The 15,586-nt window shown below is 28.4% G+C and overlaps 1 protein-coding gene across 7 annotated transcripts; it reads right to left on the minus strand.

The window, feature by feature from the left end:
* Positions 1-81: 81 nt before the first annotated feature.
* On the minus strand, positions 82-15,470 carry LOC145187841 (centrosomal protein of 120 kDa-like). Of its 7 annotated transcripts, none has more exons than XM_090081572.1 (20): positions 15,231-15,464; positions 13,818-14,002; positions 13,329-13,418; positions 13,106-13,229; positions 12,511-12,662; positions 10,228-10,422; positions 9,683-9,910; positions 9,400-9,558; positions 7,792-7,889; positions 7,440-7,589; positions 4,779-4,884; positions 4,524-4,579; positions 3,725-3,821; positions 3,454-3,585; positions 2,433-2,561; positions 2,059-2,157; positions 1,591-1,830; positions 1,318-1,509; positions 1,160-1,215; positions 82-582 (listed from the first exon to the last, which is right to left on the minus strand). In XM_090081572.1, exons 1-20 carry the CDS (start codon positions 15,268-15,270, stop codon positions 342-344), a joined length of 2,769 nt encoding a protein of 922 aa, XP_089937698.1. In that variant the 5' UTR covers positions 15,271-15,464; the 3' UTR covers positions 82-341. The 7 variants fall into 7 exon arrangements, 5 of the variants coding, with proteins under 5 accessions (XP_089937698.1, XP_089937710.1, XP_089937724.1 ...); XM_090081584.1 differs by having other exon boundaries at positions 12,511-12,672; positions 15,231-15,291; XM_090081598.1 differs by lacking the exon at positions 7,792-7,889 and having other exon boundaries at positions 12,511-12,672; positions 15,231-15,291.
* Positions 15,471-15,586: the final 116 nt, after the last annotated feature.

Here is a 15,586-nt window from a genome sequence, read left to right on the forward strand (position 1 = left end):
TTTGAATGAAAGTAAAGCTGAAAGAGGAAAAAAAATGTCATTATTCTGGTTTATTAGGATTTAAAAAAAAAAAAAGTCTAATTAACAAAGAAACAAAATCAAAACAGTGAAACAAGATGTCTATTAAAAAATTTCAAATTTTGTTTCAAAAAATCAATGTCAAAATCCGAACAAATAAATATCTAAAATAAAAACATGAAGTAACATTCTTAGGGCAAATTTTAGTTCTAATAATCTTAATATAAGAAAACATCCTTTGAACCCATGGGGAACATCCTTTGAATCCATGGGAAATATTGTCTCATTGGAATGATACAACGTATTGGTGTTTGTGAGAAAAATTATTGATAAGTAGAAATTAAATTTTGTATCTCTTTATCTAATTCATTAATAACGCGATCTTCTGTCGTATAAACTCCAGTTTGCAATAGAGTATCACGCTCGTCGATTAACTTCGCAATTTTCGATTTTTCAGCGCCATAACTTCCTCCTAAACTTTTATTTTCACCGTGATAATATTTTTGATTGGTGTGACTACTGTAAGGTTCCTTTTGATTACGAGCAATTTGAAGCTCTTCAAGTCTAAAGAAAACAAAATTACATAGATGCATAGATTGAGAATTTTTGTAAGTAACAAATTTAAATAAGTAACTATTATGTTTCAACAAAATCATTACACCTAAAGATTTCGTTAAAATTTAATACTTCACTTTTCAAATTTCAACCGGTAAACTGTCCCATAGGGCAAAATTTCAACCATTAAACTATCCTATGGAGTATTAAACTTTAAATTAGGAGTTACTGCGTAGGTGGGGCCCCACCTACGCAGTAATTTTTATTTAGAAGATATTATGTAAGAAACCTGATCATTAGAAAGCCTCAAACTTAAAAAAAAAAAAAAAATTAAAAAAAAATTTAAAGATATTTAGGTAAAAAGAAAGTATTTCGGTAATATATTCCACGTTACTTGAGTTGTAAATTGAACAAAAACAAAGGTTAATTCTTCGATTAACCTTAGTTTATTACTTTGACTAAAGCTCAAATGCAAACATAAAAATAAAAACGATGAATGGCGTGTACTTTAGAAAAGAACGATACACTGAAATATAAAATGTATTTAAAAAAGTTAATAATATGAGGAAATCTACTAAAAACGTACTTTTTCGATATTTCTTCTTTTACTTGTACTAACTCCTGTTTTTCTTTTCCAACGAGCTTTTAAAGAAACATTGAAAAAATAAAAAAATAAAAAAATAACTTTCTGATCCTGAAACTCTTAAGAAATTATTACATTCTGATTGCTAAAGCTCACTTTACCTGGTTTTCTTCAGCAGTAATGTACCTCAACTTCATATGTTCAAGTTCGTCGTGTTGTCTTTTCAGTCTGGCTTTAGCAGCTTCTTGCTCACCCGTCTTCAGCCGAGCGAGTTCGCGTAGGGCTCTTCCCCATTGTTGTTTGTAATGTACTTTTGATTTTGAAACAGCTTCGAGTTTTCGCTCCAGCTCGCTCTATATCAAGTATTTTTGTATTTGAGGTTTTTAACTAGGTAAGAATTTTATTGAGTAAATTTATCTAACCGTAAGGCAAACCTTTTCCAAAAGTAGCAAATGCATTTCTGATTGTAACTTGACTTCCGGTCTGTTTAACAGACTTTCTTTAAGTCTATATATGTCATTTTCACGATCCTTTAATTTATTCTCGGCCTCATGCAGCTGCTCAACTACCCTTTTATATCTCTCTTCAGCTTCACTATGATACAGTTGCTCTAAATAAATTTGATGCTGGCATTGCTCTTTGACTCTTTTAGAAGCTTCGTGCATTTCATTGGCCTTAAGTGTGAATATTTAAAACCAAAAACACATCTTACTGCCATATCTAATTCAGTTTTGAAATTAGATACAAAAAAGGATAAATTTCAGAGAGAAAAAAAACATTTTGATTGAAACACAATATTAAGATGAAAGATGTTACCTTAAAATTTTTTAACAAATTCAAGGTATACAAATTAAAAATTTCCTATGACATTAACTTATCTACAAAAGACATCATAAAAATACCTTCAAACTAAAATCTTCTTTTAACAACCTCTCTTTACTTGCTAATTCGACTTCTCGTTTGTCTAAATCCTTTTGGTGGTTTTCCACTTCTTGAAGTGTCTACAGTGTATAATAGAAAATAAATATCAAATGGTATGTAATAAGCACCTTTTCCTTTTTTTCTAATAAACTAATAAACAATTTGCAAATTTTTGTCTCCCCTGTTATCTTTATCCATTGTTTATACAAAAATAATACAAGAAAAGGGGGTAATTTGGTAGTTTACATAATATTTTTATCGCTATTGTATAAAAGATTTTTAGTATTTTAAATTTACTATTGTAAGCAACTTACAACAATATCTGTAAATCTATTTTTGATTAGGATAATCTTACAATTTTAAGTTTTGATTCCAGCGCCCGATATTCCTCTAACTTTTTATTAATAAGCATTTCTCGCTCCATGTCTCTTGTTTTCCATTCTTCTGCAAGCACTTTCATTCGTTCTTTCTCTTTTCTTGCAAGCTGAAAAAAAAACAACAACTAATTTTATAACTTATTATTGTTGCAAGTTCAGCACAAAGATTAACTTTTTGCATGTGAAATTTTTGTTAAACTTATCTTGTAAATTGTATAAAATTTACTAATAATCAAATTAAAAAGTAATTTAACTTGGGTAAAACAAGTATCATATTGAGTATTTGAGTAAAACGAGTATTATATTTAGTGAGCCAGAATGTATCAAAGTTAACAAAGTTAACATGTATCAAATTTAACAAAAATATAAGGGCTTTTGATATGAAAGCTACAAAAATAATAGAGGTTTTTTGGGTCAAGGATTTTAAATTTGACGTTAAACATATGGGATTTTAACATAATTTAAATTTTTAGTCTCAAACTTAAATTCCATAACCCTGCCTTTTCCCCCATTAAATGATAGGGGGGGGGAAGGGGGGGTATAAGAACATTAAAAAATGTATGTTATAGAATAGAATCATGTAGCTTAAATTATAGGTTATTGTTGATAACTAATGAGTGAATAAATTCAACTCAATCAGTTCTTCAAATAAAAAAAGTGCTTGCTTTATGCAATAAGGAACACTTCTTAGTCTCCTGAAAACTTCCCCTCTACTGGATTTAATTTGTATTTTTCTATTTTACACGAATTTCTTTAGGCGAAAGTAATAGAGTATTGAAATTTATTTAAAAAACTTAAATGATGCTGTAAAAAAAAACCATTCATTTATACACAAAAAGCGAAAAAAACAACACTTTATTAAATCATGACAGAGGATAGAGTAGAAGTCTAAGGTATCTTATGTGAACTTATAACTTAGTGAGAATACTTTTCAATTTTTTTTTTAAATCCATGCTATATCAATAGAATATTTTGTACATACGAAACTAAGAAATCAACCTGTTCCATAAAAATCTCTTCTTGCTGATGTTTCCACATTTCCAAAGCAATTGCTACTTGATATTCTTGACTTTTTCGAGGCGGCTCAGCAGAATTTACAGGCTCACTTAATGTGTTCTCAATGGAATCTGTCTAAAAAAAAGACAAAAAAAAAAAAATAATAATAATAAATACACTCATTTATAGAAAAAAAAAATTACTTTTTTTGAATAATTTTAAGCAAAAAGCCATTATTGTGCTAAGCTTACAACAATGAAAGAAAAAATTGAACCTGAGATGCTGATGAATGCACTTGTAATTTTGTTGCAACTTTGCCACGATCTTCTAATCCAATGACAATATGGATGCTGCCAATTCTTTGACTTGGACTAAAAAATATGGAAATAAAATTATAATAACATAAAAATACAATATATTACAGCACTTCTAGTAAACTTATGATCAGTTAATCAGCTGATATTATTAAAAGTGGGGATTATCTGAAACTATTGATTCCCCTTAGAAAGAAAACTAAATCTGCATTTTAGCTGATGTATGAAAATCTATGCACTGGCACCATAAGTGAGCTTACAATTGTATTCACCATTTTGCAATATTTTTGAAAGTGACATAGAAATGCAAAAAGGGTTGGAAACTAGTGTTGTTTAAACTGAAAAAAGGGGAAACGCCAATTAAAATCTATTGAGATTTGAGTGGTGCAGTAAAGTTACCAATGATTAAACCCTGGCAGTAACAGCTAAATTTCCTTCAAAAATGAGATAAAAAAACCCGTACAGATTCTATGGAAGGATGTAGTTCCAAATGCACTAATTGGTACACCAGCACAAAGGATGTTGTCTATTAGGATAATAACATAAAATTCACAAACATAACTTTGTATAATTTTAAGATGTGGCAAAAGAAAACTGTAATTGAGCTCTAAAAATTGCATCAGGTTATACCTAGATGAAGATTATGCTAATAGCTAAAAGTCAACAAACTTCATAATTCCAATAGTAAAAATTTTTTTACTGTATTTTAAAATTATTTAATAAGTAAACAAAGAGCAATAGGAATAAAAACAGCTTTACTTATTAGCAGCAACTACTGGAACTCGACTGCTTTTAATACAAGGACCATTCTTTAACTAAGTGAAAAAAAAAAAAAGTAACTTTTGAACACTGAGCAGCTTAGTTTGAGGCTCATTAGGATTTGGTTTTGGATTCAAGAAAACAAGTTGGTAGCTTTGATATGCAACTCGCAAAAAATTATACCTTTGATATGCCTTGCAAAAAATTAAATTTTTTAAAAAAAAACAACAAAAAAAACAAAACAAAAAAACTTACATTATTTTCATTTAAAAAAACATCAGCAAGTCGAAGCTGAGCTAATCCAACAAACATGTCTTTCATGTTGACTTCCTTGTGCCAAACTTCCACAAGTAAAGGAACTCTAAAAAAATAGTGCCATACTTTCTCCAATGCAATACATGTTTTTTTTTTTATAAGCATATGAAATTTTTGAAACAGGCTTGGGTATGCTTAAGCAAAAAGTTAAAAGTGGCTCAAAAATATGCTAAAGCTTAAGCATATTTCTAATAAAATATGCTTATTTCAATAATTTCTTAAAGTGTGTGCATTACTAAAGGTTAATGGGTATAAGAAAAATAAAAAGTTGACTTATGCTCTGTATTTGCTTTGGTTTTAATGTAGCTGAATTAATGTTATAGTATGATAATAAAAAATAAAACATATATACTATATACAAATGTTATCAATAAAATCAAAGATATGGACTTCGCATTCCTTCTCGTCCGGACCAATAAAGGTGTCATCTGGAAGAATTTTGTTGGCACTTTCATTTATAGCATCATCTACCTCCACTGGTTGAATATCACCCTGATTTCCTATGGATTGATCACTTCCAGGATCAATGATGGATGGTGGGGGAACTTTGTAACAATCAAGGCCCTCTGGTTTAACAAGCGAATCTTCTGAGCCATCAGAAGTCATTAAACACCCAGTCATCGTCCAACATTTCTTCCTTTGCTTGTCATACTTTGAAGTGTTTAAAGCTTTCCATGCTTCCCCTGCCCAATGTGTAATCAAAATTCGTCTCTCTTTTGCAGTGTAGGGCATTTCATTACTGAACCATCTATCAGAATGATTATCTCTATCGAGCCATTTTTGATGTTCAATGGCAATAAGTCTTTTCAGAGTGGCAGCATATCCTGCGTCAACTGGTTGCCAAAGGTCAGTGGCACTTGGTAGACCGTACCAGAGAAGTCCTTTAGCAGCAGCCACAGCATCTTTAAAATCCTCCTGCATCTGTCCCTTCAAATTGTCTAGCAAAAGAACAAATTTATCAAGCTTTTGTTCTTTTACAAATGGAAGAAGTGTTTTATCATACCAGTGCTTATAGACGTTTTGGTCTAACCAAGCATTTTGCTGGAAGTAAACGTGAATATCTTTGTGCCATGCTAACTTTTCGTCTTTTGAAATGCGTTTTCCTTGACCTCTAAAAATGATGGCTAGCTTTGGTTGCTCTCCTTCTGGCCGAAACATAATTTGAAGGGAACATTGCCTTTTTTCCAATCCTGAGCCGGGTTGTGAGATCCATGTATTATGTGTTGCACCTTGACCCTTGGGTACATACTCATAAGTTTTCTTACCATGAACAACAAAGGGAAGTGGGCTCTGGTCAACATTGAGCCTTTGTCCAGGTTGGTACCATCCCCATTTTTTGTCGTAATTTGGATCTTTAGAACCTGTTCTGATACACTTTTCTCTAAATGTCACATGCCATTTCTGTAATAATGGTTCCATTTCTTTCTTATGTTTCCTTTTGTTTCTTTGTTTCGATCTCATTTTTAACTCTTTTTTTTGTAAAAATCGAACTATAACATGAAGTTTTATTTCCACGTTTGGATCAATTTTTAATTGTATATTTCTAGCTTTACTCCAAAGCCAGGAAAAGTTAACAATATAACCTTTCGATCTGGCTTGTAAAAATTCTTTGTAAATAACTTCGTATAGTTTAAGATATTTTGTGGAACGTCTTCCCTTCAGAAACAATCTGCGATAGGATGATTCGGCATCTTTAATAATAATTTTTTTTTAAGCCATCGCGAAATCTGAGTTTGTGTTACACCAAACGACTCTGCTATAGTTTCTTGATTTGCCTCATAACCATAAGCGTTAATTGCTTCTGCTTTAAAGGCAGCAGTATATTGGTGGCGTTTCTTACCAGCTAATTTGCGAGACTCTTCACTTTTTTTCATTTCACTAACAAATTTGTTGACTATGTTATTGAGCACATCTTTCACTGCTAGAGTGATAAGTTCTTCGTTTCTTTGAAGAACTTGTGATTGTGAATGTTTACAATCTTGTTTGCTAATTCCGTGAATAACTTTAACATGAAAAGCTAGTCCTTGTTGGCTTTTAAATAATTTTTTGCAATGTTTGCATTCAACACTAGTTTCAACAGCTTCTAACGGCAATCGGATTGCACTCATTTCTCCTCTGTGCGTAACATTTTTTGTGAAAGCAAACGCTGCCAATGTAGGCTGCTTTCTCTTTATTATCTTTGACATTATTATTACTATTTTATCAGTATCTGAAAATAAAACTTAAAAATAAAATAAACAATTTAAATATGGTATTAAATAAACTACACATTAAAAACGAGAGAGAGAAAAAAAAAGAGAGAAATAAAACACTTCAGAGCGACTTCTAAACTTTATGTTTTTATGTTCAAGTATTGAGGTTTAGGTTTTGCAATACAATGACTTCATTACTTCATTAAGTCATTGCATTGCAAAACATAAACTTCGATTTTTGTTGTTTTTGTTGGTTTAAATTTAGAAATATATATATTTAAAATTTTTGATTAAATAAAATTTAAATTTTTTAAATAGTTTATCGAGGCTCAGGAATATGCTTACATACGCTTATTTTTTTCCCAAATCTGAGCCTCTATTAGCAACTTGTAAATTAAAAATCATTTACCTGCTGAATGTAGTTTGCAGTAGTTGAAGAGTAGATGCAAACTCAAATTTGCAGAAAGAGTTTGGAAGAAGAACTTCAGAACCTCTTTGTACCATAATGGGAGGATATGTGATAACAGGAGATGAGCTTCCAAAGAACGAATAAATGTATCTAATTAAGAGAATAAAAAAATGCTTCATGAAAGGCAAGATAATTATGAAACATGAGACAAATGAAGAAACAAACATAAGATATCTTAGCAAACAATGTTGCATGTATATTATTGAATAAAAAATAATTTTAAAAACAATAATATCACACAAAAACATAATTTGAAATATATTTATATAAAAAAAAATAGGAGAAAAATGACCTGCATACGATATTCAATGGAAACTGATGGGACTCATTTGATATACTTCGAAGATCAATAGAGAATGAAAAATGGTGATTTTCTTCAAATGACTGCACCTTATTTATTAAAAATAACAGTTTTAATATTTAGTTTACTTTAATATCAGTATTATTAGTATTAATAATTTATACTATCATTGTTACTGTTATAATTATTATTAGTATTTTTATTATTATTATTGTTTATACTATAATTTTTATTTTTGTCATTATGTTTTATATATATATTTTAACATCAATTATTATTATTATTATCATTATTATTATTATTATTATTATTATTATTATTATTATTATTATTATTATTATTATTATTATTATTATTATTATTATTATTATTATTATTATTACTGTTATTATTATTATTATTATTATTATTATTATTATTATTATTATTATTATTATTATTATTATTATTATTATTATTATTATTACTATTATTATTATTATTATTATTATCATTATTATTATTATTATTATTACTATAATTATTATTACTATTAACATTTGTTTTTACTATTTCTTTTTAATAAAATTTCTTATTTAACAAATGATATTCATTTTTTTTTAAAGATAATTTAAAACAAAAACAACACAAAAAAAGTTGCTAAATAAAAACAAACCAATTAACTGGTCAAATAAATATGAATACACAATACAAAAGTTTCCTAGGATAAATTTAAAAAAAACTTTTTTAGCTAAATTTGCTCTTTTCTCCTTTTTCTTTTTGTTCTAATAGCACTAAAATTAACCATGATTAAGTATAACAGCTTAAAATTTTGTAAAAATCAAGAAAATAAAAATCTAGAGGGTTTAATGTAAACCAGCAATATATATCCAAGAAACTCAAAGATTACACAAAAGTCAGGTTTGTCTTAAAAGAACAAAGACACCTTTGATGACAGCTACATAGAAAAATCTAGCTAGACTACAATGTAAAAACCTGTTAAAAAACTAGTTTTACCTTGAGGAATTAGCAAAACTTTACTTTCCTAATCTAGTTTGGAAGTTGAACAAGAAAAAAATCTTTAAAAGATTCCTTAGTTACATTTATTTGTCAACATCATAGACAAAGTTTGTGTATATTTAGGTCAGCAAGCACTCTTTATGCCAATTCACTCCTTAGCTATCTTCAAACTTTGAATGCTTGATTTGAACCCAAAAATATGACTATAACTAATCTTCCAAAACCAATATAAGATTTTTGCAGTCATTTAAAGCTAAAGATGTATGAAATGATGATGTATGAAAATGACTGGAATTAAAAGTCAAACTTTTTGAAGACAAAGATCATATCAACTTTGAGAAATATCAATAAGAGCTTGTACAAAATATGCTTGTATCAGCTCTGTGCAATAAATATGTATAATGCTACATAACTAAAACAATTTTCTTAAAATTTAAGATTTTATGAACTGAAAAATCCTGTTAGAAATTTGTCTTATTTTTTAGTTGTGCTGGTTAATAAATTTTTTTGATATTGGAATATTTTTTTGATAAAAATCAGAATGCAAAATTATGAAGAAGAAATAGGATAGAAAAAAAAACTAAAGTTTAAAAACACTACCTGCGATGGTGAGAGTTTTTCTTTTTGTAGCTTATGTGGTGGAGTGTTAAGAAGTGGTTGCTCAAAATCAGGATCTTTTTGGTTTTGGTTTTTGGCTGTATGCTGTGCAAATAAAACATCTGGAGGTTTCTGAATATTTGAATCTAACAACCTTTGACCCTATAAAAATAGCAGTAGCAAGTAGAAATTTTTTTAAAACTTGAGTTGGTGATTATCCTAATTTTGTATTAGTAAATGGAAAATGAGCTTGTCAGCAAAAATATCTTAAAAAAAAAAATCATACAATTTGGCTTTGTGTTGCAATCACAGGGCTAACCATTGGTTCAGGTATAACTTCTTCTCTCTTTAAAACTATTGAGACACCTAATAAGGCATCCGATGAAGAAGACATTGTCAAAATAGGGAACATTCCCTCTACAGCAACAGATGTAGAAAAATGACGGTCAACGAGTAGTGGATCCAAGGAAACACTTGTTTTGCCAAGAGAAGTCTCCCCAGTGCAAAGGAAGATCTAAATTTGTAATTGTAGAAAATTTGTCTTTTATAAAAAATTTCATTTATAGGGTTAAGTAAAGTGTATACAATAATTTTCTGAATACAATAACAAACTTTGCTTAACAAAAGATTATTATTATGATAATGATTTCTTGCAAGTTTATTGCAATATGAAAAATTACATGAACAATTAATAGTTTAGATACAGATTTTTCTCTGCACCAAAAAAAAATTTAGTTTCATAAAAACCAATTTTATAAAATTTTGAATAAAAAATATTTGTTACAAAATAATTGTTTACACATTTAAAAAAAAAAGTGAAAATATTCTTACATCAAGCACACCTTTGTTTTTCAGATAATTAAACAACCTTTCACTTGTTGTGCAAACACGAACTGTGGCACGTTCAGTTGGGATTGAAGGACTCAACAAGTCAAAGAATGTTTCATTAGTGACATCATTATCAAACAATGAATAATAAAAATAATAACCATTCTCTGAGTTGATATCTGATGTAGGACTCAATAACTAGAAGAAAATGCTGTAAAATGATTAAATATATATATATATATATATATATATATATATATATATATATATATATATATATATATATATACAGGGTGCAGCAGCAATTCGCGAACTATTTAGAACATTTATCAAAATCAATTTTTAAAGAACTAAAAAATTGTATTCATAGAATATTAATAGGAGAAAAGTTGAAGATAAATACTTTTCCCACCTTAACATTTAATTAGGTTTCCTTTTTTTTTTGATCACTTTCTGAAGGACTAGCAGATGCTTATTATACAGTCCCTTGACATTGATTTCCTAGCACGGGTAATTGATGACTTTAGTGACTTGACACTTGATTGGGCCTTTTTGCAAGCTTTACTCTCAACTACGCTCCACATACTGTAGTCATGGGGATTCAGGTCAGGGCTAAATGGTGGACAAAAGTGTTTGGGCCAGAAATTAGCCATATTGTCCTGAAGATATTGTTGAGTTTTTCTGGACCCATGACAAGGTGCATTGTCCTGTTAAAAGATGTAATTGTTTTCTGGGAATGTCTTCTTCAGCCATGGCACCACATAGCGTTTTAGTAAGCGAATATACACATCAGAAGTAACTTTTTCTTTCTCTTTGATGTAGATTGGTGGACATTTCTCTCCATTAGGAGCGATGATTCCTAGCATCATGATGGACTGAGGGTACTTGGTGTGATACACAGGTGGTGCTTTGTCACTCTTCTGCACAATGAATCTGTCATTACACCTACCTATCACATAGTCAACACTAAAAAGTTTTTTTATCTAAGAAACATTAACTGTTGATGAAGCATGGCTTTTTAGCTGATTCAGAAGTTTTTTTGATCACTCCAATCGTAAAGTTTTTAGTCTTTCTGTCAAAAGTTGACATGAAGGTCGGGCCACTCTGACTTTTGCAAGTGTTTTTAGAGTTCTTCTGCCTGTCCTCTCATCAACATTGAGCATTTTTGCTGTCTTTCTAATGGATACAATAGAATTCTTTTCAACATTTTTTGTTCACTGGAGATGGCATTTTGGCTCTCTCAGCACTGTCACGTTTTTTCACTTTGTAAAATGTAATTATAGACACTCCAGAAGCACTAATCACTTCACGTGCAGGCAAACCTGCGTGAATCAAATTTAAAGCTTTGATTCTTTTGGCTTCCATTGTAAAACTTTTAACTAAAATGTTTTTTATTCACAATTTTATTAAAATCTAAGATGGTCATTGAGCATTAATCAACAAAACCAAATTGAGGAAGTATTTTATTTACATCACAAAACCTAGCCAAAAATTAGTTCGCAAATTGCTGCCGCACCCTCTGTGTGTGTGTGTGTGTGTGTGTGTGTGTGTGTGTGTGTGTGTGTGTGTGTGTGTGTGTGTGTGTGTGTGTGTGTGTGTGTGTATAAATTTCATTTAGATAAAAAATACTGAAAATAAAATGCTACAGTCAAATGTCTGATGCAACTATACTTTCATCAAACTTGGATAATTAAGCAATGAGGATTTTTTTGATTAGATTGAACTTTATTAGCTGACAAAGCATTACAATACATGACATTTTCAGTCATATATGCTGGTATAATATTTTTAATTAATATCTGAAGATGGAATGCTATTTTTTGGCTTAGAGGCTGTGCTAGCATGAAGGTTCAAAATTTGTATTGTCATGTGGCACCCCTTAATGTTGGAATGTTTTAAATATATATTTTTCACAATAGTTTCTATTACCAACATTACTAAAGATTATCCTATTAAGGAACATAACTAAGGGTTGTTCCATTCATTATCTGAAAATTTTATTTTTGGCTACCACCCTTACATATATATACATATATATACATTTTATATATATATACACCCTTACATATATATACATATATATACATTTTATATATATATATATATATATATATATATATATATATATATATATATATATATATATATATATATATAAAATTATATTCCCTAAAAATACTGATGCAATATTGAAATCAATTATCTAGATTTAAATTGATTTAAGGATTTAGAAATATACAACCATTAAGAAAAAAAAAGTTGAACAAAAGAAAGAAAAAACACTACCTTAACTAAATTTTTTGCACCACCAATGGAAACAGAGAGTACAAATACTTTACATTCATTGCATTCTTGACCAATCAAATAATACCCATTTTCATTGTCTAAAACAACTTCCAATGAGCTATCTTGCTTTTCAACATGTGGTACTGATTTTACTAAAAAAAACTGCTGCATTATCATGATAACAAATAATTGTGTTAATTATGGTATTATGTCAAGATGTTTATTTGATTGGCATTCAAAGTAATAGTCATCAGTGGATGTGCTAGTTTAGGACAGAAAGTACATCAAATTGCTGGCTTTGGGTCAACCAATTTTTGTAATTCTTTAAGGAACCATATTTAAGACTTGTTAAAAATTTGATACTTGCTAATACAAGTTCTTGAATAAAAAAGAATCAATTAACAAATAGATAGTTGTTTTATCCTATGGTCATTAGAAAAGATAAACTTCATTTAAGTAAGACCTTTTTCATTCTGAATAAGTTAAATTTGTTTCCCCACTTTCACCTTTTTTTCTATGATATTTTATTTTTTGTGAACAATACTTGCAAAAAATAGAAAACAATTTCAAAAAACAATAAAACTGTTCCAACTACCTGCTTTGGTGTTTTTTTTTTCATCTTCATTTTTGACTTGATCAATTTCAAGAATTAATGCAGTTTTAATTTCAGGCTTGACACTTTGATATTTGCTGCTTAATAAAGTTGACCATTCTCCCTTCTAAAATAATAACAAAATAAACCACCCATTTCTCAAACATAAACAAAATCAAAATATTCTTTGTAAACAAAATGACAAATTTTTAAATAACTAACGAACCTTTTTGCCTTTCAATTGAGCAGCACGAATATCTAAAACACAATAACCAATCATTTCTTTATTCAAATTTGTGGACTCTACAGCATAAACCTAAAACATCAAAGCAAAACTAGTTTAAATGTAATAGCAATAAATTTTTTAATACAAGACTTGAAAGCAACTTAAATAAGCAAGAATTAAAAAAAAACAAGCATTTAAAACTCTTCTTTCTAAAGTAGCTTGCTTAAATCATAAATATATAATAATAATAATAATAATAACAACAACAACAACAACAACAACAACAACAACAACAACAACAACAACAACAACAACAATAATAATAATAAAATATTCTCTCATTTAAAAAAATGTATAACACATAATACTTAATTAGAATACATAATGTATAAATACTACTGATATAAAAAACTATAACACAATACTACATAATAACACTTTACAATATAAAAATAGCATGAATAATATAGTTCAGTTTTTAAACCTCACCTGAACTTTAACTGGTGTTCTTTGGAGCTTGTGTTGATGCAATGCCTTTCTATCAATTTCCCAAGCCAGCTCAGTGTTAAACTGTGGGTTATCATTGTGCTTTATCAAATCAGTTGTCAAGACTTCTCCATCAAACTTAGCTTCAATAACTAACTTATGATGAGGTCTCTTTGGAAAATGGCGACCTATCAAATAGAGATTTACAAACTTAAATGTTAAACAAGAAAAAAATGTATATATTTACAGGACATTCAATGAATCATCCCTGATTTTCAATAGTAAATAAAAATTCACAAAAATTAGTCACAAAAAATTACTATAAATTACTAACAATTAAATCACCACTAAAATGAATAAACAGAGAAAAGAACTTATAAGTAAAAATTCAATAGAAAATAGCACTAAAAATTCAATAGCACTCTGCCATCTCTTTTACTCAAGAGATTATTACTGTACTCTGATGATTGTTATCCTTTCAATTTTGAATAAAACAATTTTGGAAACTTCATCAAACTCCATTTTGTTACGCAATAGAGAGGAAATATTAAAGCTCTGCTTTAAATTATGGTTTATGCATTTGAATTATATTGCAAAAAAAAAAAAAAAAAAAAAAAAAAAGAAAAAACAGATTGTAGAGAGGTAGTTAAAGTATAGAATAAAGAAATAAAATTTTTACATACTTAACTAAAAACTCAAAAAATAAATTATTTACAAAAACTTAAAAAATGTTGTTGCAAAATATGATATTGGGCAAATAAGGCATAACAAACATTTAAAATTGATTTGAATAAAAAACTTTTATGTTAACTTTGACAATTTTCCAACCTGAACATTTGGCTTGTTTCATTAGTTAGAGTACATTTTTTCTGACATTTTCTCAGCAATATCAATAAAAATCCTATAACTCAAAAATCAGTTTAATGTAAATCAACAACCTAACTAATTTTTATTGCTTAAAATTAAAATTCCAAATAACCATTGTAGTTTTAAAATTAGGTATTCATGTAACACAAAACTGTTATTTAAATATCCATTTTTATTAATTAATAACCATTTCTAATTTTTTAATGGTTGATTTTTCACTTTATGAACCCATTTAAAATAATTATCTGGTAGGTTTAAATAAGTTTAACAACTGTATAACAAGATAAGTTGAATAATTTTTTCTCTGAATATGAAAGAAGAGGTGTTATCTACAAAGTTTTAGAGCCTGGAGAGTAAAAGGGGACAGGTGTTAAAAAAACTACACTTCAGATTAAAAAAAAAAGACAAAGATATTTAATTAAAGTGAGAGGTTGGTGACGCAGGACTTAAAAAAAAAACAAAAAAAATAACACTAGGAGAGTAACAGAAGCTGGTATTAAAAAACCACACACTACCTTCAATTATACTTAATAAAAAAGTGTCACTTACCTTCAATTATACTTAACACAAGTAAAATATTCTCTGCCATAATCAATTTCAGGTTTTATTTGTACTGAAAATAAAAGTAGATGTCCTTTTTACATAAAATTTCAATAAAGGTGTTGATTGAAATAAGAAGGCTATTAACATAATCATTAACTATAACAGTGGTGATAATTATAATATTTATGATACAAAATATAAATGATAATCAACTTTAGAAATTTTTAATACATATAAAATGTTTTTTCTTTCTTATAAAAACAAAAATCTAACTTAGTTAACACTTGATTAACCAAATAAAACTACAAATGTATAATAATAAAATAACTATAAAAACAAAAAATCTTCGCATCTGCAGCTTT

Source organism: Hydra viridissima, unplaced genomic scaffold, assembly GCF_058129835.1.
Source record: "Hydra viridissima isolate aposymbiotic clone 2 unplaced genomic scaffold, HvirCarnegie_v1 scaffold_1, whole genome shotgun sequence".
NCBI lineage: Eukaryota > Metazoa > Cnidaria > Hydrozoa > Anthoathecata > Hydridae > Hydra > Hydra viridissima.